This window comes from Chanodichthys erythropterus, chromosome 13 (genome assembly GCF_024489055.1).
Source record: "Chanodichthys erythropterus isolate Z2021 chromosome 13, ASM2448905v1, whole genome shotgun sequence".
NCBI lineage: Eukaryota > Metazoa > Chordata > Actinopteri > Cypriniformes > Xenocyprididae > Chanodichthys > Chanodichthys erythropterus.
Window position 1 is genome coordinate 27,782,663 of NC_090233.1, and position 22,725 is coordinate 27,805,387.

The 22,725-nt window shown below is 37.0% G+C and overlaps 2 protein-coding genes across 6 annotated transcripts; both read left to right on the forward strand.

The window, feature by feature from the left end:
- On the forward strand, positions 1 to 9,046 carry glipr2 (GLI pathogenesis-related 2). Of its 4 annotated transcripts, none has more exons than XM_067407568.1 (13): positions 1 to 117; positions 1,468 to 1,490; positions 3,715 to 3,924; positions 4,295 to 4,372; positions 4,454 to 4,639; positions 4,866 to 4,982; positions 5,413 to 5,625; positions 5,829 to 5,906; positions 5,985 to 6,167; positions 7,282 to 7,404; positions 8,060 to 8,278; positions 8,368 to 8,445; positions 8,628 to 9,046. In XM_067407568.1, exons 2-13 carry the CDS (start codon positions 1,484 to 1,486, stop codon positions 8,786 to 8,788), a joined length of 1,653 nt encoding a protein of 550 aa, XP_067263669.1. In that variant the 5' UTR covers positions 1 to 117; positions 1,468 to 1,483; the 3' UTR covers positions 8,789 to 9,046. The 4 variants fall into 4 exon arrangements, with proteins under 4 accessions (XP_067263669.1, XP_067263670.1, XP_067263671.1 ...); XM_067407569.1 differs by having other exon boundaries at positions 5,416 to 5,625; XM_067407570.1 differs by having other exon boundaries at positions 4,914 to 4,982.
- Positions 9,047 to 13,203: 4,157 nt separating this feature from the next.
- zgc:55461 (beta-tubulin family protein) lies at positions 13,204 to 21,017 on the forward strand. 2 transcript variants are annotated; one of them, XM_067405640.1, is made up of 4 exons: positions 13,204 to 13,387; positions 19,272 to 19,380; positions 19,471 to 19,581; positions 19,668 to 21,017. In XM_067405640.1, the coding sequence occupies exons 1-4, from the start codon at positions 13,235 to 13,237 to the stop codon at positions 20,726 to 20,728; spliced, it is 1,434 nt and encodes a 477-aa protein (XP_067261741.1). In that variant the 5' UTR covers positions 13,204 to 13,234; the 3' UTR covers positions 20,729 to 21,017. The 2 variants fall into 2 exon arrangements, with proteins under 2 accessions (XP_067261741.1, XP_067261743.1); XM_067405642.1 differs by lacking the exon at positions 13,204 to 13,387 and adding an exon at positions 18,287 to 18,921.
- The last annotated feature ends 1,708 nt before the right edge of the window (positions 21,018 to 22,725 follow it).

Genomic DNA, 22,725 nt, shown 5'->3' on the forward strand with positions numbered 1-22,725 from the left:
ATATAAAGTACGTAGGTTTCAGAGCTAGTCACGAAGACAGAGAGAAGGAGAGAAAGAGAGGAAATAGACAGCGTTTAAAGAAAGACAAATTCTTGCCTTGGGGAGACTACAGGACAGGTACATTTTTCAAGACTATCTGTGCGTTATCGGTCAATGTGATTACCATTAGACAGTAAAAATAACCAATGTATAATCTATTTTCAAATAATCACAGATAAGACACTATTTTCTCTTTAAATGCATGCATCAAATAGTGTACTGCCTGCTGCTTTAGTCACAGCAGAGGAAAAGAACTTGCAGTATCAGGCATTTTGGTCTTAGACCTCAATTGTGTTTGTCTTCAGTCAATCTTTAGTCTATGCAAATTCACTATAATGATGTCCTATCAAACCTGTTTCACTCTAATAAACAATACACTTAGGACAAAGAGTAAGACAGACAAATACAAACATGTTCATTGCTTTAAGGCATGTCGTTACATTTGGTTTTCATACATTTAATTTTTATGACTGATATGCAAATCACAACCCATATCATATTCTGCAGTTGAGTAGCTGTCCTGCAAGAAGTGTAATGTCCAAGTGTGTCACAAGAATAACCAGTCTTGCGACAGTGACATTTTTGCTCTTTCACTGAGTGACTGAGCAGCACCATGGCAGTTTCCTGTCACATGTACACAAACACACACATGGACACCTTCTTGCAAAAAAAAAAAAAAAACAGAAATGAAACTCATTCAGTCAAATGGAAAATGTAACTGGTCCACATTCCTGACTGTCTCTTAGGGTCACATAGTGCATACAATGACTTTTGACATCAAACACAAAATTTTAGTTTAATTGTTTTAACACCAACAGAAACTTTTATACAATGTATCACTTAATTTGATTTTGGTTAAGCACATCAATAAACTGCGCTCTTCTCTACCAGGCAGTAGCTTTGAGTCCGAGTTCCTACAGGCACATGCTTTAACACCAACAGAAGTGTATTATGAAATAGGTTAAAAGTATGAATGTGTCTGCCATTATGTATGACAAGCAAGAGCGAGAGAAACATTTACAGTATACTGAATGAAGATACTGGTGCGATTATTAAGGGAAGCACTTCTCATTCAAATTCTACACGAGTTACTTTTCAAGAAAATATATATAAGGATTATAATATATCAAGAAAATATAAGGAAATCAATCTAAATGTAAATGAATATTACAGAAATCGAATATAGCCGCTCTTGTGATTGCTAAATCATTGTGAAAATGTGATGTTTCTTGGTTGTGTTTTTTTTTAACACATTTTAATTAAACTATCTATGAGGAGTCTAACTCAACAATGGTTTGCAAAGTGAACAGAGTAGACTCCATGTATTTAATTAGATTTAAATACATATCTCTCATGCCCAGACGCAATGGGAGTGGTTCAGATATTTTGTTGTCTGAGGTGTAACTGCCTCATGTGTTTGTTTTGCAGTCTCTCAGCTTTATGAATGGCAGGTGAGTCTAGTCTAAACTTTTTTTCAGTTTTACAATTATAACTTTATCTCTTTGTTTTTGTTTCGCTCTCTCCTTTTTAATTAATTAATACGTTTGTTTATTTATTTCACATTTTAGTAGCATTTATCCAGTTTTAACTTAAGTATTAGTTTTAACATTTACCCCCGGTTTCACAGACAAGGCTTAAGGCTAGTTCCAGACTAAAATGCATGTTTGACCAGGTTTAACTGAAAACAACTTACACGGACATGTCTTATAATATGCCAATGCCATTGTTTTGTCTCAAGATGCATACCGGAGGGCTGTTTCATAAAAGATGCTAAGAAAAGCGAGGATTAAACTCCAAAACCTGACTTGAATTAACCTAACAAATGAGTTTGGGCTAAAACGGTTTCATAAAAGGTAATTGAAGTTCACGCAGCTAATTCGATCCAGGTTCACCTAGTCAAGATAATTTCGCGTGCACGCTTTTCTTAAGCAGCCCTAGAGGTCGATCATGGATCAAATCAATCCACCATAGGAAACGGCATACATTTTGTGCTATTTTATGCGTTTGAGACATGGTGTTTTCCTTAGTGCATAACTTACTTTTCACAAGTTTATTCTCCATCTGTAAATGTTAGAAAGTAATGCAAATATTTCCATTTTGCGGCTAAACTTCACAGTGAACGAGTGCTGCTGCGCGCATGCGCGCTAAACAGACGGAATGCAATAGAAGCGCAACAATTCTAAAATATACATTTCGCTAAAATATTTGATGTTCGACATTAAATGTGCCTTATGTACACTTTTAAACCTACAAGTAAGTGTATTTTTATGATCGTAACTGTAATGGACTAATGTAATGGGGTAAATCAATATACTTTGGGCCAATTACTGAGTTTAGATTCATCTTCCCAATTAAAATTTAGTCTGTGCATATTTATTTGAATTTTGAATTTTATGATTTTAATTTCTGCTCTTCTAATAATAAAGGTACTACAGCTGCCAAACAAAACCAGAGAGAAATGTATTCATAACTAATTAAATATTGGGTAGGCCTACAAACATTTAGCCAGTAAGAAAAGAAAACCTGTAGGTTATATATATATATATATATATATATATATATATATATATATATATATATATATATATATAAGACCAGAGTATAGATTAAATATGGGCCTTGACTACAGTGGGTTGTTCCAGTGTGGACAACAACCATGCATGTCAAGCTGCATCTTACTCCGTCACTCTTTTCATAGCTTTTGCTGTCTCTGTAACACTCATTTGGTATTTCTCCTGCTCTTTGTCTAGCAAACAAATCACTCATCACTTAATGAAAGCTTACAAATGAAGGCCTGATTGTTTCAGGGGCCTTGTCACAGGTTTATTGATTTTGAATTTCTGTGTTACTTTTACTATATTTTCACACTTAAAACAATGATTTGGTAATCCTCTTGTACTCTTTTGTGCTAAGAAATAAGTCTCTGACAGTTCTCTCCCAAGTGCTTCCACTGTTGTCAGTATTAAGTCTGAGAATGATTCAGTGGGCTATATAACACTTAATTTTTAAGAAATCACTTCTCTTTAAATGTTTTGTTTCTCATCATACTTACCTTTTAATAAAAAAAAATGGCTTAAACTTACACCAATATATATATTTTTTATTTAGCACTATTTAGCAAATGTGTGTATTTATATATATATATATATATATATATATACACACACACATAATAATATACACATAATACACACACACACACACACACACACACATATATACTCAAATAATTGTATGTGAGAGAGTCAGCTGTAATATCATTGCGTTCCTATTGGTCAGTGTTAGAGAAGCTCAGCTTAGCCTGACAGTTAGCCTGCTCCCGACCAGGCTAGTTTCCCAGCATAAGTTGCCAGAGTAACTGAGTTTGAACTAATTTAAGTTTGTTTTATGAAACAGAATTCGCTGACAACAAGTCTGACTAAGTAAAATAAGCCTGGCTTGTTTTCTAATCTTGTTTTATGAAACAGCCCTGTTTTTTCTAAGGCACGTTTATAAAAGCTACTTAAACACCCTACTTGAACTAAGATATAATCCTGGCTTAATCTAAGCCCTGTCTGTGAAACCGGGCATTAGTTTATCCAAACTCATCAAACAATTGAAATAAACTTTTATACAATGTATCACTCAATTTGATTTTGTTTAAGCACATCATTAAACTGCGCTCTTCTCTACCAGGCAGCAGCTTTGAGTCCGAGTTCCTGCAGGCTCACAATGCTTACCGCAGCCAGCACGGAGCCCCGCCCCTCACCGTAAACAAAAGCCTGTGCCGCTCCGCGCAGGCATGGGCGGAGCATCTGCTGTCAATCAATACTCTCAAACACAGCAACAAGGACTACGGAGAAAATCTGTATTATGCTTGGAGTTCAGTTACCAAAAAACTCACAGGTCAGCTTTCTGCTCTCAAAACCAGCCAATGAAAGTCAAATTCTTTTAAAAAGGTAATCAAACCTCCCATAAATGCTACCAGTCTTTTTGACCAGGCTGTGTTACTCAAAAGAATCGTGAGCTGTCACCTGTCAGCCCGGGACAGTCAACCAGTCAGACAACTCTTGGTCAAAGTGGACTGCACTATAATTACATGCCATAGTAGGCGTTTTGCAGTTGTCAAAACTTTGTAACTTCATTACAAGACACTAAACTGGAGAACATTCGTGTTGTTATTAGTATTACACAATGTGAACCAATCCAGTGTTTTGACATAGGCCTACTGCACGTGGAAACAATTACATACCTTTTTTCCCTCTGCTTTCTACAGGACGTGAGGCAGTGGAAAGCTGGTACAATGAAATTAAAGACTACAGCTTTAGAAAACCGGGATTCTGCTCCAAAACAGGTGAATCCATCTGCAAACACACTGAGTGGTTAAATTTGCATTAGTCTCTTTTACAACACTGACTCCTGGTGGTTTCTCCAGGTCACTTCACACAGGTGGTGTGGAAGGACACAAAAGAGTTGGGAGTTGGACTGGCTACTGATGGGAATGTAACTTTTGTAGTGGGTCAGTACCTACCAGCAGGAAACATCACAAATGTGGGTTATTTTGAAAGAAATGTCCTACCAGCAGGCTCCAAAGTAGACTCAAAGCCCACTGGTACAACAAGTGAGTACACTTTCTAGTGAAAGGTTATTTCACAGTATACAAGTGATGATATTTATGAAGACAAAAAAGTTTCATATTTTTTCTATATCTTTAATATTACATTTTATAAATAATAATAATTATATTTTATTATTAACTTATTAATAAAATGTTACAGAGCACTTCAAGTATTAGATATAGTTGATGTTCAGTACAGTAATGATTTGATATATCTGGCAACATTTAGCTGACAAAGTGGGACCAATGCATGGTGTATCGAACAGAGTCCCCTCAGTTCCTCGCAGTACTGAAATATCACCATCAGGAGGCAGAGGGGATCTTCATGTGCCAACCACCTTAAAGGGTAAGTTAAGTGTGGTATAGCCTAGGTAAAGTACCTCAAAATAAATAGTTGGTTTAATCTATAGTATATGTTGTATAATGATGAATAAAAGGGCCATTAAATGTATTTTAAATTGTGCAGCTTTTCTTCTCATCACTTTGCTGATGGTGTCTTCTTTGCACGAATACAAACACACAGAGTAATGTTGTCATGGATTGTGGTTAAAATGTACCTTTTGGTGTATTTATCTGTCTAGCCATGATGCAAATGAAATGTGATAGTCCACTCTTTGTACTGTTGTTATATGGTTTCTGAAAGAGCATGTGTACCGCAATACATTTGGGAAAAAAAAATGACTTTGAAATGATAGAATGAAAAATTGTCTTTATCCTTTCAGTCATCGTGAGATGTTCTGTCTGCACATCAAATAACTCTTTATGTTTGTCTGTAGCAGACGGCAGCTTTGAGGCTGAGTTCCTACAGGCTCACAATGCATACCGCAAACATCATGGAGCCCCGCCCCTCACCATAAACAAAAACCTGTGCCGCTCCTCACAGGAGTGGGCCAAACACCTGCTGTCGATCAGGACCCTCAAGCATAGTAATGGAGATTATGGAGAAAATGTATATTACGCTTGGAGCTCAGCTGACAAAAAACTTACAGGTCAGAGTTTAGTAGCTACTTTGCCTGTAACATTTGCTAATGTTTCGCTTGCACACTTTTCAGTCAGGCATCTTAGATGTGAAGTCTTTATGTAAAATCGGAGCTTGGGTTATTTATTTTGAAGCAAACATTATTTCACTACCGGTTGTGTGTCATGAACTTTTTTGCACGTTTTCAAAATCGCATGTTTGTAATTTCTACAGGACGTGAGGCAGTGGAAAGCTGGTACAGTGAGATTAAAGACTACAACTTCAGCAGGCCTGGATTTTCCTCCAAAACAGGTGAATCCATCTGTAAACATTCTGGGCTGGTTAGACATTTGCTCTAGTCTCTGTTCTGACATCTGGTGGTTTCTCCAGGTCACTTCACACAGGTGGTGTGGAAGGACACAAAGGAGTTGGGAGTTGGACTGGCTACTGACGGGAACACAACTTTTGTGGTGGGTCAGTACCTCCCAGCGGGAAACATCAGCAATGCTGGATATTTTGAAAGAAATGTCCTACCGGCAGGTTCCAAAGTAGACTTCAAATCTGCCCCATCTGGTGAGTCTGATATGCCAATTTGTGACTATTTGTAGTTTGTATACACTACCATTCAAAAGTTTGGGATCGGTAAGATTTTTAATGTCTTTAAAAGAAGTTTCGTCTGCTCACCAAGGCTGCATTTATTTAATTAAAAATACAGTAAAATCAGTAATATTATGAAATATTATTACAATTTAAAATAACTGTTTTCTATTTGAAAATATTTGAAAATGTAATTTATTCCTGTGATGGCAAAGCTGAATTTTCAGCATCATGACTCCAGTCTTCAGTGTCACATGATCCTTTAGAAATCATTCTAATATGCTGATCTGCTGCTCAAGAAACATTTAATGTGTACAGATGTACAAAATATTTGTGTACAATATTTTTTTCAGGATTATTTGATGAATAGAAAGTTCAAAAGAACAGTGTTTATCTGAAATCTAATCTTTTGTTACATTTGAAATGTCTTTACTGCCACTTTTGATCGATTTAATGCATCTTTGCTGAAAAAAAAAAAAAATTATTTAAATTCTTCTAAAAAAAATAAAAAATAAAAATTCTTACTGACCACAAACTTTTGAACGGTAGTGTATAATGTTACAAAAGCTTTGTATTTCAGATAAATGCTGTTCTTTTGAACTTTCTATTCATCAAGGAATCCTGAAAAAAAAGTACACAAATGTTTTCAACATTGAAAATAATCATAAATGTTTCTTGAGCAGCAAATCAGCATATTAGAATGATTTCTGAAGGATCATGTGACACTGAAGACTGGAGAAATTATGCTGAAAATTCAGCTTTTCCAACACAGTAATAAATTACATTTTATACTACATTCCAATAGAAAACAGTTATTTTAAATTGTAATAATATTTCACAATATTATTGTTTTTACTGTATTTTTAATTAAATAAATGCAATCTTGGTGAGCAGACAAAACTTCTTTTAAAAATATTACAAATCTTACCGATCCCAAACTTTTGAACGGTAGTGATTTTATATATATATATATATATATATATATATATATATATATATATATATATATATATATATATATATATATGTTATATAACACTTTTATTGTATAAAATTTACAGAAAGTGTTAAACATTTATTTGGTGTTCAGCTGACAGAGTTGGACAAGCACTCGGTGCTCTCAGCATCAAGTCAAACCAGTTGCCTTCATCATCTCACAGTTCTGTACCAGCACCATGTAAGAGTCAGTCTCCACAGAGCTGCAGCTCAGAAGGTAAGCAATGAGAACATGAATGCCTCAAGAAACTATGGAGGCCCATTTTCTACCGCATCAGAAAATAAAGCATGCTTTGATAAATCACAGTTGTGACATAAAATTCAAAATTATGCCAAAAAGTGGAAATTATGAGAAGTCATTATGAGATTTTTTTTTAACATTTTATCTTATAATTTCAATTTATGTCATAATTACGATGTAGCCTACCAAGCCGAAGTTATGTTTTTTCTGTCCCTTATGTAGCAGAAATGGACTTTCATAAGAAAAATTTTAGGGAGGTTTTGCATCTATTTGACATCAGCTGAATAAATGCATAATAAATGCTTCCTTTCAGTTAAAGGAATTTTAATTAGTCTTTGCCAACATGTCCTTACTCAAAAACTATTAGTTGTTTTAATGATTAGTTACCAGTAATTGGTCATTAGTTTGAGAAGATCAGCTCCCACAGAGACTGCTTTGTGGAACACTTGCAATTAAAACATGAAGACACACAGTCAGGTCCATTTTTTCAGTTTACAGCACCATTTATAAGCATGTACACAGACTTATTTGAAATCATGTAAAAAGTGACGTAAAAAAAGGCCAAAGCCTTAGTTTCAACTAAAAAAGTCTTTTAAGTCTATTAACAGCTTTTTCTTTTCCTGTGATGAAGGTGAGATCTTGTCACAGTTTCGTCAGTCTCTGCTTGAAGCTCAAAATGATTACCGACGGCAACACGGGGCACGGCCTCTCTCTCTGTGCCCCATCCTCAGTAAAGAGGCTCAGGATTGGGCAACACATCTGATTAGCATTAACGCCCTGAAGAACAGCGGCAAAGGTCACGGAGAGACTATGTCTTACAAATGGACATCCAACATGGTGTCTCCAACAGGTAAATTGGTTATTCCCCCTAAATGGGTCTGTTTAAGACCTATAGCACATCAGTTAAAATAGAAAAACTCATATTTTTTTTAACTGTAGGAAAAGAGGTTGCTGAATCATGGTACAAGGAAAATGTGAAGTACAACTTTGCAACCCCTGGCTTTCAGAATGGAACTGGTAGGCTATTCATTTTGCACTCATATCAACTGAAGAGTTTAAATGGTCAAAGCTGTAAAATAAAATAGCAAATGTTGATTCAATATGTATGTTAGTGTTAAATTACGTATGTCAATGACAATATAAATCACAAACCATAACTGAATATTTACACCAGAAAAAAAACTTTCATATGTGCACAGGTAACTTCACCCAGATGATCTGGAGGTCTACAGACCAGGTTGGGATCGGCCTGGGATCAGATGGGAAAGGCAAGTACATCACTGTGGCCTTTTACAAACCTCCTGGCAACATCACCAACCCTGGCTACTTCCAGGATAATGTCAAACCTGCTGGGAGGTGATCTCCTGAAGAAGAAACGTTAAAAAGGTTTTATCCATTTTAGTAATGAACAGAAATAATAGTAATAATCATAATAAAAAAAAATGTATCCAAGTTCATATGTAAACAGAAAGTCGTCAGAATTGCATACAAAAACATCAGTTCACAATCGTCAGCTGCACCTTTGACAAAATACTTGTTTTAAAGGATTACTTCACTTTAAAATGAAAATTACCCCAAGATTTACTCAGCCTCAAGCCATCCTAGGTGTATATGACTTTCTTCTTTCTGATGAACACAATCGGAGTTAAATTTAATAAATATCCTTGCCTGCGTCCAAGCTTTATAATGGCAGTGAACAGGACCAACGAGTTTGAAGCTCAAGAAAGTGCATCCATCCATCATAAACGTTCCTCACACGAGGGTTAATAAAGTACCTCTGAAGTGAAGCGATTCATTTGTGTAAGAAAAATATTCATGTTTAACAAGTTATAAAGTAAAATATCTAGCTTTCGCCAGACCGCCTTCCGTATTCAACTTACGAAGAAAGTGTAATGCCTCTCGCAGTTAAAAACGCTTACGCTACGTCCTACGCCTTCCGTATTCAAATTAAGAAAAAAGAGATGTCAGTTAAGGCGGAAGCTAGATATTTTACTTTATAACTTGTTAAATATGGATATTTTTCTTTTACAAATGCATCGCTTTGCTTCAGAAGGACTTTATTAACCCCTGTGTGCAATATGTTTATAATGGATGGTTGCACTTTCTTGAGCTTCAAACTCATTGGTCCTGTTCATTGCCATTATAAAGCTTGGATATTTATTAATATAACTCCAATTGTGTTCATTAGAAAGAAGAAAGTCATATACACCTAGGATGGCTTGAGAGTGAGTAAATCTTGGGTTAATTTTCATTTTAAAGTGAACTAATCCTTTAATGGTTCTGGTTTATATGTATATAATTTCTCATTCTTTGCTGAGGTGGTATCCACTCCACTGTAATAAGAGATAGTGTTATTGAATGGTACAAGTATTTTTAAATGGGAAATTACTTATAATGTATTGAAAGATGGTATTAATTCTACTAAAAAATCAACATATTTTTGACTAAAAATACATCATTAAATTAATGCAAATGTTCTGTCCATGTAGTTATTTATCTTAAATGCTGTCTATGGTGTGACTGATAAACATGACAATTTAATATTATATATTTTTATATCTTAAACTTCCGCTTTCGTCCAATATATAACGCTACTTAAAAGAGTCTTTTACCTATTCCCCAAACACATTTACATAAATTGCATTCTCGTACACAAATCATTTATATTTTGCATGTAGATGTGAACACTTTTCTTGCACAGCCCCAGAGAGCTTGGATAGCTATGCAAAACTGAATTGTCAAGGTGTCATGTTGCATGAACATCTCATCACATTGTGTTGCTGGAGACACATGAGATGCTTTTATCTTCATTTATAGATGCCCTCCTTCATGAATAACATAAAGGTCAAACATTTGTCTGACAAACTGAAACCTATATACTGTACCTTTACTATGGTTGAGGTTTTGTTTAAATACAGCACATGTTGGTCAAAACAAAAATAAAAAAATGTCTCATAATATGTATTTAAGGTAAAAGTATGATTTTAAAACTAACATAAGAATATTGCAATGCAAAACAGGAGTATGCAAAAGAGTGTCAAGTGACCAACATTATGTAAGGCTGCATTTGAGGACTTATTCACGTCCATGCATTTGTTAATAAAATTTGACTTGAATGTGTTTTTGAGTCTGTCCTAACTGCAATAGAACAATATACTAATCTAAATTTCTATAAGAACTTACGTTTTTCTTTTCCTTCTTAGTGTCTTTTAGAGAGGCACCTATGACAACACAACACAAATGTTTTTTGTTTTTTTTGTTTTTTTTGCTTTCTTATCCCATAACATAAGACTACATACTATTTACGTGTATACATGTTCAATAGTCTACAAAGAGAAAAAATTGCTTTGTTTTGAGTTTCCTTGGACATGAATGTACAGTACATACAGTTGCCCCTGTTTCACTGAATGAGGCTTCAGTGGGGACAGTTTCTATGGCATTACTGCTGCCGTTTCTATAGAGCTGTTTTTTGTTGTGCTGGAGGGGAATGTCTTCCAGCCAGGTTATCTTTCCTCCTAGGGATCACGAGCAACAGCAAGGAAATGAAAACAGGGTCAAGCTTTGCCAGAATAACCTGTAAACCTGAGTGTCTGGTACACAAGACTAAAAATATTTTCCTATCGTGTCTAGTCAACTTAAACTAAAGAAGGTGAAATCACAGTGATTCAGGTCTTAAAGCTGCAGGGAGATATTCACCCTGATGTCCCACTTTGCTTATTCAAAGTTACTGCCAGGCTTTTTTGTTCAGTTTAAAAAGAGGTGTGTGTGTGTGTGTGTGTGTGTGTGTGTGTGTGTGTGTGTGTGTGTGTGTGTGTGTGTGTGCAAGGCAGCTGCTGCAGTGTTGTTACACAATGAATGTTAATCAATAATGCAGTGCATAGTTTTGCCTTACACCTCTGCTTACACACACACACACAACCTCTCAGGTTCATACTTTCCCAATCCCTGAGGGAGTACCTCAATCACACATTAGTGCCCTAGTTTCGATGAGCCTTACTGCATATTGAGAAAACACACATTAATATCAAATAATAACTACTAATATCTTGGAAACCTACACTACCGTTCACAATTTTGAGGGCTGGTAAGGCCCTATTTTAATATATTTTAAAATGTAATAATGTAATTTATTCCTGTATACATATATATATATATATATATATATATTTACACAGATGCCTCATTAGCAGCTGTATCTATGGGCCGCTACGTAAGCCGTCCACCATAATGGTACAGTCAAAGGTGGTCTGTGAACATTCGAGAGCAAGTAGACTGAGCGTCTGCAACCATAGTTAGCTACATGTATGAATATATATGAATATCTATATCTACAATAGACTTCAGCAGATGATTTTGATTCAGCACATGCCATTTCTTCAGGAATAAATATCGGTGGTTTCACAACCAGAAATGCTGTGGCAACATTGATTACTGTGAGTGAAGACACTCTGACCATTCCAAGATGGCGGGCAAGCTGAAGTGAGTGGTTGAATGTTGCATCTAATGCTGCGTTCCAATTCGCCTACTTATACTACGCCCTAAAATTATGTACTCTTTCTGTGAACAAAAAGTACTTACTTTTGAGTGTGTAGCAAAAGAGTAGACAAGCTTTGGGACATACTAACACGTCATACAATCGCGTCAATTCTCTCTGTCGCATCCTGTCACCGTAAACTGGCCTGTCAATCATCTTACATCCTCCACATTTCATTTAGTTCATTTCCTACCGTATCGGAGAGAAATGCAGCACGTTGATCTGCAGTCGCAGGTCTTTCATGTGGAGAACTGTCCTCATATTTATGCATAATGATGCATTTAAAAGTTAATGGCCATTCGGATCTTTATAAAAGTCCACATTGGTATTTGCAGATGAAAAATAACACGGGTAACATTAAATATATATTTTCTATCAGGTTAAAATGATTATTAGTCACTCAAATCTCTCAGCGTCGATCGCGCGTATCCGCCATGTTTTGTAGTTTTTTAACACTTTTTACTCGTGTTTGTAGTTCTGAACTGAATCCTCGTCCAATGCGCAATGGGTTGTGGGCAATATTAGCCTTTATAGTGTGCACGGATCCAGACTTCGAAAATCTACCGGAAATAGTAGACCATCCGGGGACTTTTGGCATACTCTTTTCAACATACTATGCTTTGGGACACACTTATTTTAATCTCACATACTATTTAGGATGGATAGTATGGACATTGGAACGCAGGGACAGTACTTATCTAAGCTGAATTTTCAGCAGCCATTTTCCAAAATTCAGTGTCACATGACCCTTCAGAAATTATTTTAACATGGTTATTTGGTATTTCTTATTATTATTATTACAGCTGAAACAGTTTTGTTGCTTATATTTTTTAAAACCTGTTTTTCATGATTCTTTGATAAAACTTTTTAACAGTTGTATTGAGGGTATTGTGTTTAGTAATTGATAGTACTGCTCAGTTGAGCTAACAGTCATATAGTTGTATCATATAATACAGTATTTAGCCCAATCAGTGTTATGTATAAAGGCTTAAGTAAACTATCCAGTTACATGTCATAAAATCTTGTGTCCTTTGGTCTAATAACATGATTTGGCCTTTTTTGTGGTCTGACAAAATGCTGATAAGTAGACTTGATTAATATAATACAAATGTTATTATGTTAAACATCAACAGCTAGCATAATGCCTCGTAAGTCCTGCTGTGGACAGTCATTCTGCCTTCATCATTAATCATATTTCGTTTTTTTTGTCTGCTCAGCCTATGTGTGCTTCTGCCATAGCACACACGACATGGATCCACTCTATAAGGATGTATGACACTTCTGATACTCATAAATAATGAATCGGTGTTGTGCATCCCACTGGTTCTGAGACAGCTGCTTCAGGGATGGCAGCACAATATTGGCCTACACAGATACTTGTATTGGACATTTGCATCAGCAAGAAACAATTTACAGTCTAATTGGGTATTTATTCTTTTTAGCATTTATATTTATGAGTGTGTGTTTCTGTCTGTGCCTGTGTATATTGACAAGTTTGTTTCGATTTAAATAAAGAGGTACTGAAACAGGGTCAAAGATATCCATTTCAAAGCAGCTATTTTCTCATGCTCTCATTCAGTTGTTATTTTAATCAACAGCCTTAGATCATTATCAGAATGGGTCAACAAATGGAGGCGCAGGGCTTGTATTCTTAGACTTACTGTATAGGAAGTAGGCAATACTATTTTTGATCTCTCTTAGAAAAGATGTACATCTTAAACAGTGAGCAGGTTGTGGACAGTGTTGCTTGCACTACAGCTAAATAGGCTAATCGTTACTAGTTTAATTTTTGGATTTGTACAACTCCATTCATATATTTTCATACAATGCATGTGCTTAGCGGCACACGTGTTCCCTCGATCGAAAGCCTATTTTTTTCCCCATAGACTTTTGGAAAATAGCAAAAAAATAAGCTCTGTGTTTAACAAAGGGTTATGACACTTACACATTTTGTCCATCAAGATAATTTTCACAGATGAACATAACTTTTATGAAGTTTGAAGCCTAAATGTAGTCGCCAAAAGTAAAAAGCTAAAGGTAACGTTAGGCTATAAACGAACTACACCACAGTCGTTCGACTTCAACGTCACCAACACTAAGCTTCCAACAACTCTTTCAGTTTTTATCTAAAAACATTTTCCCAGCACGTTTGAGTTAGAATAGTTTATAAGAGTACAATTATGAGCATAATGAGGCTGTAAAAGCAGACTGAGCTCACTCAGAGTGATGACGATTAAAGGTCCCGTTTTTCGTGTTTTTTTGAAGCTTTGATTGTGTTTATAGTGTGCAATATAACATGTGTTCATGTTTCACGTGTAAAAAAACACAATTTTTCTCGTGAAGCCAATACAGAAGTAACTTAAACTGCGATTCATCGACTGGCCGCTAGGGACAGGCTCCAAAAGAGAGCAGAATTTCATAGAGTCCAATGTTAAATTGGCCAAGTTTATAGCAGAAAAAAACATGTTTACAAGTTGGTTCAAATTGTGGTTTTGGTCTATACTGCTATTTTTGCCCTTCATGACAACTCTGAGGGGGGTGAATTTTTTTATAACTTATCCGTTTAAATTATATTAAGCCTTAAAGTTCTGCATAATTAAGGGCGTGGTCACTTGAGTGACAGGTAGATTGCTGCTGTCTGTGAGCCGTCATGTTACCTCAGCTGCCGCTGAATTTGGCATCTCAGCCGTTTTTGTGCTTTTTTTCTCGATTATTTTATACAATTATAAAATATGGCTTGCTGTATAATACTCGAGACTGATGTGTGTCGTAGATGTGCATGCATGGGGAAGAGACACAGAACACACGTTCCCAGCCAACATAGCATGGTGGGGCCCAGATGGGTGCCACCTGGGCAGCCTAACTGGGGCCCAGACATTTTTGTCCACGGTTTCCATGGAGGCCCCACATGGGTTAGCCCAGATGAACTGAACACTGCTCAGTGTGCACACTACAGGCTGTTAAATGAAACACAGAAACATGCTGGAGTTAATGAGATAATTAGGTGATAATGAGCAGAATCACTGAAGGACAGAGAAACAACAAGAACTACGACTTCAGCCACAGCCTTCGATGAAATCAACTAAAGATAAAAGACATTAAATCACTGAAGATCTGATTAAACATCTCCACAAACAGCATTACCACCAGCTTCACTTATCACTAACCAGACTGACTTTATTTCTGACATTCATCTACAGAAGTTGTTATTGAGAATTACCAGAGGTTTAGATGTTGATTTGTTGAAAATACGTTTGGCTGTTCTTGCTGTTTGTTATGGCAAGAAAAACTGTTCAGTGATATGAATATAATCGTCATCATGTTATGGCTTTGTTCACTAATCGAATAACTGAGCTTTATGTGAAAAAACATGTTATTAGTTTGGTGCTGGATCTTCTCCAGGACAACTGAAAAAAAAAGTTAGAAAAATCAGATCAGAATAATAAATCTGAAAAATACAATGCACATTAAATCCTTTAAAACACCTGCAAGATTTATTCACACACAGACATCAAGAATCAGCATATGATTCTCAACAATGGTGACATGCTTCATGCTGCAATGCTTTCTGGGTGCCTCATACAAAACTCATCCATGGCTCCCAGAATGCATTGCAGCATGAAGCATGTCACCATTGTTGAGAATCATAAGCTGATTCTTGTTGTCTGTGTAAGTGAATTTTGCAGGAGGTTTGAAGTGTTCAGTGAACAATGTGTTTTTCAAATTTTCTGACCCAGCACAAAGTTAATCACATTTTGCTCATAAAAAGCTCAATCATTAGATCAGTGAATTAAGCCACTAAATGATGACTATATTTTTATCTTTTAGCAGCTGACCACATTATCTCTTGTTTTTCTTGCCATAACAAACAGCAAAAGGAAAAATTAAAAGTTATAGTTAAGAGTCAAACTGCCTAACTGAAGTAAGCGCTGACCTCGATCACGGTGACATCAAACCAAACTTATTTTCAACAAATCATCAACATCTAAACCTCTGGTAATTCTCAATAAGAGCTTCTGTAGATGAATGTCAGAAATAAAGTCAGTCTGGTTAGTGATAAGTGAAGCTGGTAATGCTGTTTGTGGAGATGTTTAATCAGATCTTCAGAGATTTAATGTCTTTTATCTTCAGTTGATTTCATCGAAGGCTGTGGCTGAAGTCGTAGTTCTTGTTGTTTCTCTGTCCTTCAGTGATTCTGCTCATTATCACCTAATTATCTCATTAACTCCAGCATGTTTCTGTGTTTCATTTAACAGCCTGTAGTGTGCACACTGAACAGTGTTCAGTTCATCTGGGCTTACCCATGTGGGGCCTCCATGGAAACCGTGGACAAAAATGTCTGGGCCCCAGTTAGGCTGCCCAGGTGACACCCATCTGGGCCCCACCATGCTATGTTGGCTGGGTTGTTGGATCGTGGCATTGGCTGAAAGTTTTGATTGTGAGATTAACTACAATGACAATACCAGGAGGATATACAACTCTGACAGCACTGCTTGGATATTATAACTAAAACTGCTGTACTATTTTGAAAAAAATATACTTTGGACACAGGCTCATTTGTTTGTTAGATACGATCGCTGCTCAGATTGCATCCTTTCTTGAAGAACGATGACAGAGAGCAGATCATTCAGAAGAAATGTGAAATGTTTTTTTTTTTTGTTTTGCAATGGACATTTATATTTTACCCAAGTGCCACAGATTGGATTCATCTCGCGATCTCTATTATAAAGGTATGAAGTCCCATTTGATGTTCCATGTTGTTATTTGCACACCCAACACAAATTACTGGTTTTGGAGCATCTATATCTTAAGAAAACACCGTAAATTGACAGTAAACCTTTATAACTTTCTGATGTTAAAACTTATCTTTATTAATAATTTAGATAGTATCTAGATAGATAGCTCCTTTGCTTGCTAACATGGTCACGTCGAGCTAGGCGGGCGTGGTTTCAGCAACCAATCACATTAGCTCAAACCACCTCCCCGCCTCTTTGCCCATTTTCAGTTATCCGGGAGTGACGTTCTGTGACGCGCAGCTAAGATGGCCGCGTCCTCATTTTCGCTTCAAAACTGCTGTTCAGAACTCTATGGGTGACGTCACGGACGCTACGTCCATATTTTTTTACAGTCTATGGTATTTCTTTGGGCGAAGGTTAGTCAAAAAACGGTTTTAGTGACGTCATTAAAGAAGGAAGTAGAGGGATGTAGTCCATACTGGCTGTTCGATGTAGGCGACTTCTGTTAAATAAAATATCTCGCTTGACATTGAACTTTGAGCTTTAAAAATTCAGGCGTAATAATCAAGGAACTTTGCTGCCGTTCCATGGCTTCAGCAGTGCAATGATATTACGCAGCGCCTGTGAGCCCCTGCTTGCACAGGGAACGTGCCTTGCAACCATGGAGACGTTTGTGAGAGACGCTGCGTAATATCATTGCACTGCTGCAGCCATGGTACGGCAGCAAAGTTCCTTGATTATTACGCCTGAATGAGAGTATAGTTCCTAGCCATATCAGCCTAGAAAATCGCAACTTTTCATTTTCTGTCGGTCTTAGTACACGATTTAACTACAGAAGAGTCAAGTTTTAAATAGGAAAAATATCAAAACTCTTTGGTCATTTTTAAGCGCGATGCTAACGGTCTAATCAGATTCAATGAACTATGCTAAGCTATGCTAAAAGTGGTACCACCAGAACCGGAGATCGGCTGAATGGATTCGAAAACGGTAAAACTCAACTGTTTAACTCTAGGGGAGTTGGAAAATGAGCCTATTTTCAAAAAAAGTGGAGTGTTCCTTTAAAAAAATGAATCACAAGTGGGGTAATACTTATGCATTTTATGTTGTAGAATAAAACGTGAAACTGTCTTGAGCTTGCGTTCACCACAGACTTAATTCCAGCCATTTAACCAAAATCCCATTCAAAAAACCCATCGACTTTGTGGCGATGGAACCAGAAGTGATAAAATGCTAACTCACTTCCGCATTTTGGCCTACAAAGTGATGGCATACCTGCACCACTCTATTATTTTTTATTTTTTTCCTCTGCTGAACACAAAAGAAGATATTTTTAAAGAATATAGGTAACCAAACACAGGTTTGGAACAACTTGAGGGTGTAAGCAAATGACGGCAGAATTAAAATTTTTGGGCGAACTATCCCTTTAACAATAACTAAATATCAAACTGTTATTTTTTTATATGTAGGCCTATATATAATTATTTTTCAGGATAGTGATGTAAAGCATACCTATTCTACAATAAATAAGGTCAAGACACATATTAACTGGAAGGGGTTTTGTAGCCTATTGATAAACATTAATGAATTTATAAAGGCTTGACTTTATGCACAGTCAAACCACTTTGTAAACCACTAGGTAAATGTGCATTATAGTCAATGTTCAAATAATCTCGCTTTATGCTGATGTAAAATGATACTTCTATTTGAAAATTAAATCCTATAATAATTCCTGTCAAGTGCGATCAACTTCTAGGCAGAAGTTAACAAGTCCAAACATGCAGTGCGCTGTTTGGTGTGGGTAGGTGTGCTTGGTAACACGATTCTCAATGAAAAAACTATTCTATTCAACATAAAAGGGTCTCCGGTTACCACCAATACAAAACGGTTTCTGTGTGAGCCGCGTTGTAACCATTGGCAACAGATTACAACATCTCTAATCCAATCAAAAGCAGAAGCTCAGTGAGAGCTCGTGTTCCGTAGCCAATCAAAAACGGGCAACTAATGATTGACGTCTCGTTCATCCACCTGTGTTTGAAAGCGAAGGTTGGCGTTATTTAAAACTGAAAACCGTTCACTGTGCTCTGCAGAGTGTCGACGACGCGCGGTCGAAGAAAGTTCACTACATTTGTTTTTGAATAAAAAAAAGTGCTTTTTTAGCGATTCAACATGAGGGAAATTGTTCACCTACAAGCTGGTCAATGTGGAAACCAAATCGGAGCCAAAGTGAGTAAGGGTATTAATAACGATATTAGACCAAACCAGGCTAGTCGCGAGGGACATAGTTTAACCTCATATGTTTTCTAATTATGTGTTCAACTAATTATACCTGACCATTTTTATTTAACTGTGCTTTTCTAGAGGAAAATAACAGGATAAAATCAGTAACTAGCGATCTAATTCGTTATAGTTTGGGTTTTTTTCCCCCTCTAAAGCCCTGTTTGTAGTTTAGCAAGTTGCCATGACAACACTTATAAAGAGACCGTTAAAAAGGATTTTTGAAGATTTGCGATCTCACGCTTACATTTAAGGTGATGAAGTTATTAATATGAACTCCTTTTCTTCTGTGTGGTAAGTTTTGGGAGGTGATTAGTGATGAGCACGGAATCGACCCGACAGGAACTTACCATGGAGACAGTGATCTGCAGTTGGAGCGGATTAATGTGTACTACAATGAAGCCACTGGTCAGTTTACATTTGCAATATAATAAAACGCATCAAGTGCAATGCAAGCATTTTTAATTAAGAGTTTAAATGTGTGCTTTACTATGACAGGTGGAAAGTATGTACCTCGTGCTGTTCTTGTCGACCTGGAGCCTGGAACCATGGATTCAGTGAGATCTGGACCTTTTGGACAGGTCTTCCGACCAGATAACTTTGTCTTTGGTAAGCCTGTAAAATGCAATTTCACCAAATGTTTACATTTTGAACAAAATGAGCCTTGTATAATCTGTAACTCATTTCAATCATAGGTCAGAGTGGTGCCGGAAACAACTGGGCCAAGGGTCACTACACAGAAGGTGCTGAGCTTGTAGACTCAGTTCTTGATGTGGTCCGTAAGGAGGCGGAAAGCTGCGACTGCCTGCAAGGCTTCCAGCTCACCCACTCCCTTGGAGGAGGCACCGGGTCAGGCATGGGCACGCTCCTCATCAGCAAAATCCGTGAAGAGTATCCAGACCGCATCATGAACACCTTCAGCGTGGTGCCCTCACCCAAAGTCTCAGACACTGTTGTAGAGCCTTACAACGCCACACTGTCCGTCCATCAACTGGTGGAGAACACCGATGAAACCTATTGCATCGACAACGAGGCGCTGTATGACATTTGCTTCCGTACGCTCAAACTCACTACGCCTACCTACGGCGACCTCAACCACCTTGTGTCCGCCACAATGAGCGGGGTCACGACCTGCCTACGCTTTCCCGGCCAACTCAATGCTGACCTGCGTAAACTGGCCGTCAATATGGTGCCTTTCCCCCGTCTGCATTTCTTCATGCCAGGCTTTGCCCCCCTCACCAGCAGGGGGAGTCAGCAATACCGTGCTCTTACAGTTCCCGAGCTCACACAGCAGATGTTTGATGCCAAAAACATGATGGCTGCATGTGACCCCCGCCATGGCCGTTACCTCACGGTGGCCGCCGTTTTCCGAGGCCGCATGTCTATGAAGGAAGTGGATGAGCAGATGCTGAATGTCCAGAACAAGAACAGCAGCTATTTCGTGGAGTGGATCCCCAACAATGTCAAGACCGCCGTGTGCGACATCCCGCCTCGCGGTCTCAAAATGGCAGCCACTTTCATCGGCAACAGCACCGCCATCCAGGAGCTGTTCAAGCGCATCTCTGAACAGTTCACCGCCATGTTCAGGCGCAAGGCCTTCCTGCATTGGTACACAGGTGAGGGGATGGATGAGATGGAGTTCACGGAGGCCGAAAGCAACATGAATGACTTGGTGTCAGAGTACCAGCAGTACCAAGATGCCACTGCAGAAGAGGAGGGAGAGTTTGAGGAAGAGGGAGAGGAGGAGCTTGCGTAAAGAGTAGACCATTCAAGTTCTTGTTCACTGTTGTTCTGTTTCCTTATTCATTGGTTTGTCTTTTTGTTCTGATCTCTTTTCTTCACAAGCAGCTCAGTGTTTCTGCAATGTCTAATAAATCTCTGAATTTGATAGCAGTCTACTGGGGTGTGTTGTCTGTCTTTGGCCTTTTTTCTATCAGATGTGTTGTAGTGAATTGTAGATGAAGCTCTGTTCAATTTTGCTTTACTAATGTTGTATTGGTTACCATTTATTGTATAACACTACAGAATATAGAAAAAATAAAATGTCAAGTTAGGAGTAAGACTAGGTGTTTGTTTGTTTTTTTTAAATTACAAAAAAACATTCAATTTTAATGCTTAAAGTGACTAGTGAAAACTAGTGAAAGCCACGTTGTGTTCAGATCATTCAATGGTAAAGACCGCCATCTAGCGTTTAAAATGCGACCACACGCACTTGAGATATAGTATCCAAGTGTTTTGTAAGTTTGTCTTCAGGTAAGAAAATGTATGCCTCCACCCCTGGTTTCACAGACGAGGCTTAAACATAGTCGTTGTATAGTAATGTGGTGGGTTTTTTTTTCTAAGGAACATTTATAAAAGCTACTTAAATGTACTAATTGAACCAAGGCCTAAACCTGGCTTAATCTAAGCCCTGTCTGTGAAACTAGGCCCGTAAGTACACGGGCAGGCTAATCCTTGACTTTGGCATTGCTAGTGCCATCGTTTTAGCTACAAAGATGAATATAGAAAGCTTCAGAATGCAAATATCCTCCTGAGACCCAGAGAAAAAAAAAAGATTTTTGAATTTAGTATTTTTCACGTCATTACATTGTTTAAAGCATAAGAAACAATAGGAGAAAAAAAAAACATTTTTGAAAAATGATATTTTATTCATATATTATGCTGTCTTCTGTAGTGGACACCAGGACTAGATTGTTTAAAAAATAAAATGACATGTATAGGCAAAAACAATGGGATCACCAATCAATTTTTAAGCTTCAGTATTTTTTTAACCAAACTTTGTTTAAAGATGATTCTCAACTATGTTATTAAAGATATAATGGAATTAATTGATATACCATTTTACTTTATGCAATATATGGGTAAAATAGCCATACATGGGTTTTTCCATTCAATACAATGCATCTATACACTGTATCTAATTTGCATATTAAAGTGTTCTTGGAGCAACATGTAATGAAAAAAGAAGTCTAATAATGGGAGTAATAATTGGCAACATTTTCATAATAATATCTAATAAGTAATAGGAATATTGATACATAATTTCTTTCGCTATTCACTTGTGTCTCCCCAAATCCTGATAAACATGATTTAAGTCCTGGTGTCCTTTACAGTGACATGTATGAAATCAATGTTCTGTTTCGTAACAGAAAGTTATATTTTGATTAGAAACCCCATAACATTTTCCTGAGATGTTGATTTATAACAAACAATTTGAAAATTAATCAAATTTAAATAATAATTACAAAATTACATTGTGTCGATGTTCTGTCCTCACCAGCAGGTGGCGCTGAAAAGTTACTGAAAATGTCGCTTATGAGATTTGTGTTGGACGAGAGCTGAGTTGATGTGACTGGTTCAGAGATAAAAAGTCCTGTGATCTCTTAAAGCTTGATTTCTGCCGAAATATTCTCTCTAAGCTTGATTTCTGCCGAAATATTCTCTCTATAAACTTTAAAGGTATGTAAGCCAGATTTACACATGCACTAGACTAGACTGTACAGAGAAAATAATGTATGATATGAACCGCATGCAAGCTACAAACAGATTTGCAAGAGTAGCAAAACGACTCTACTAAATCGCGTCCACACCTTTCTTAATCTTAGATTAGATGAGCTAAATGTCATATAAAATCTTGTCACCAAGACGGTCTAATTATTAACTTGAAGCTCTTTCAATGCAACGAGGATTACATTAATTAACGTGACACAACAATCTGGCCCAATTTCATGGAACATTGAAGGAAGGAAGCTG

Excerpts from the sequence above, each read along its gene's own strand:
- glipr2 (XM_067407568.1), top strand. Across the intron at positions 4,983-5,412 it reads TGTGCCAACCACCTTAAAGG|CAGACGGCAGCTTTGAGGCT; the intron begins GTAAGTTAAGTG and ends GTTTGTCTGTAG. Across the intron at positions 8,446-8,627 it reads TGGCTTTCAGAATGGAACTG|GTAACTTCACCCAGATGATC; the intron begins GTAGGCTATTCA and ends ATATGTGCACAG.
- zgc:55461 (XM_067405640.1), top strand. The coding sequence starts at position 13,235 with ATGACACTTCTGATACTCATAAATAATGAATCGGTGTTGTGCATCCCA. Across the intron at positions 19,381-19,470 it reads GTACTACAATGAAGCCACTG|GTGGAAAGTATGTACCTCGT; the intron begins GTCAGTTTACAT and ends TTACTATGACAG. Across the intron at positions 19,582-19,667 it reads ACCAGATAACTTTGTCTTTG|GTCAGAGTGGTGCCGGAAAC; the intron begins GTAAGCCTGTAA and ends TTTCAATCATAG.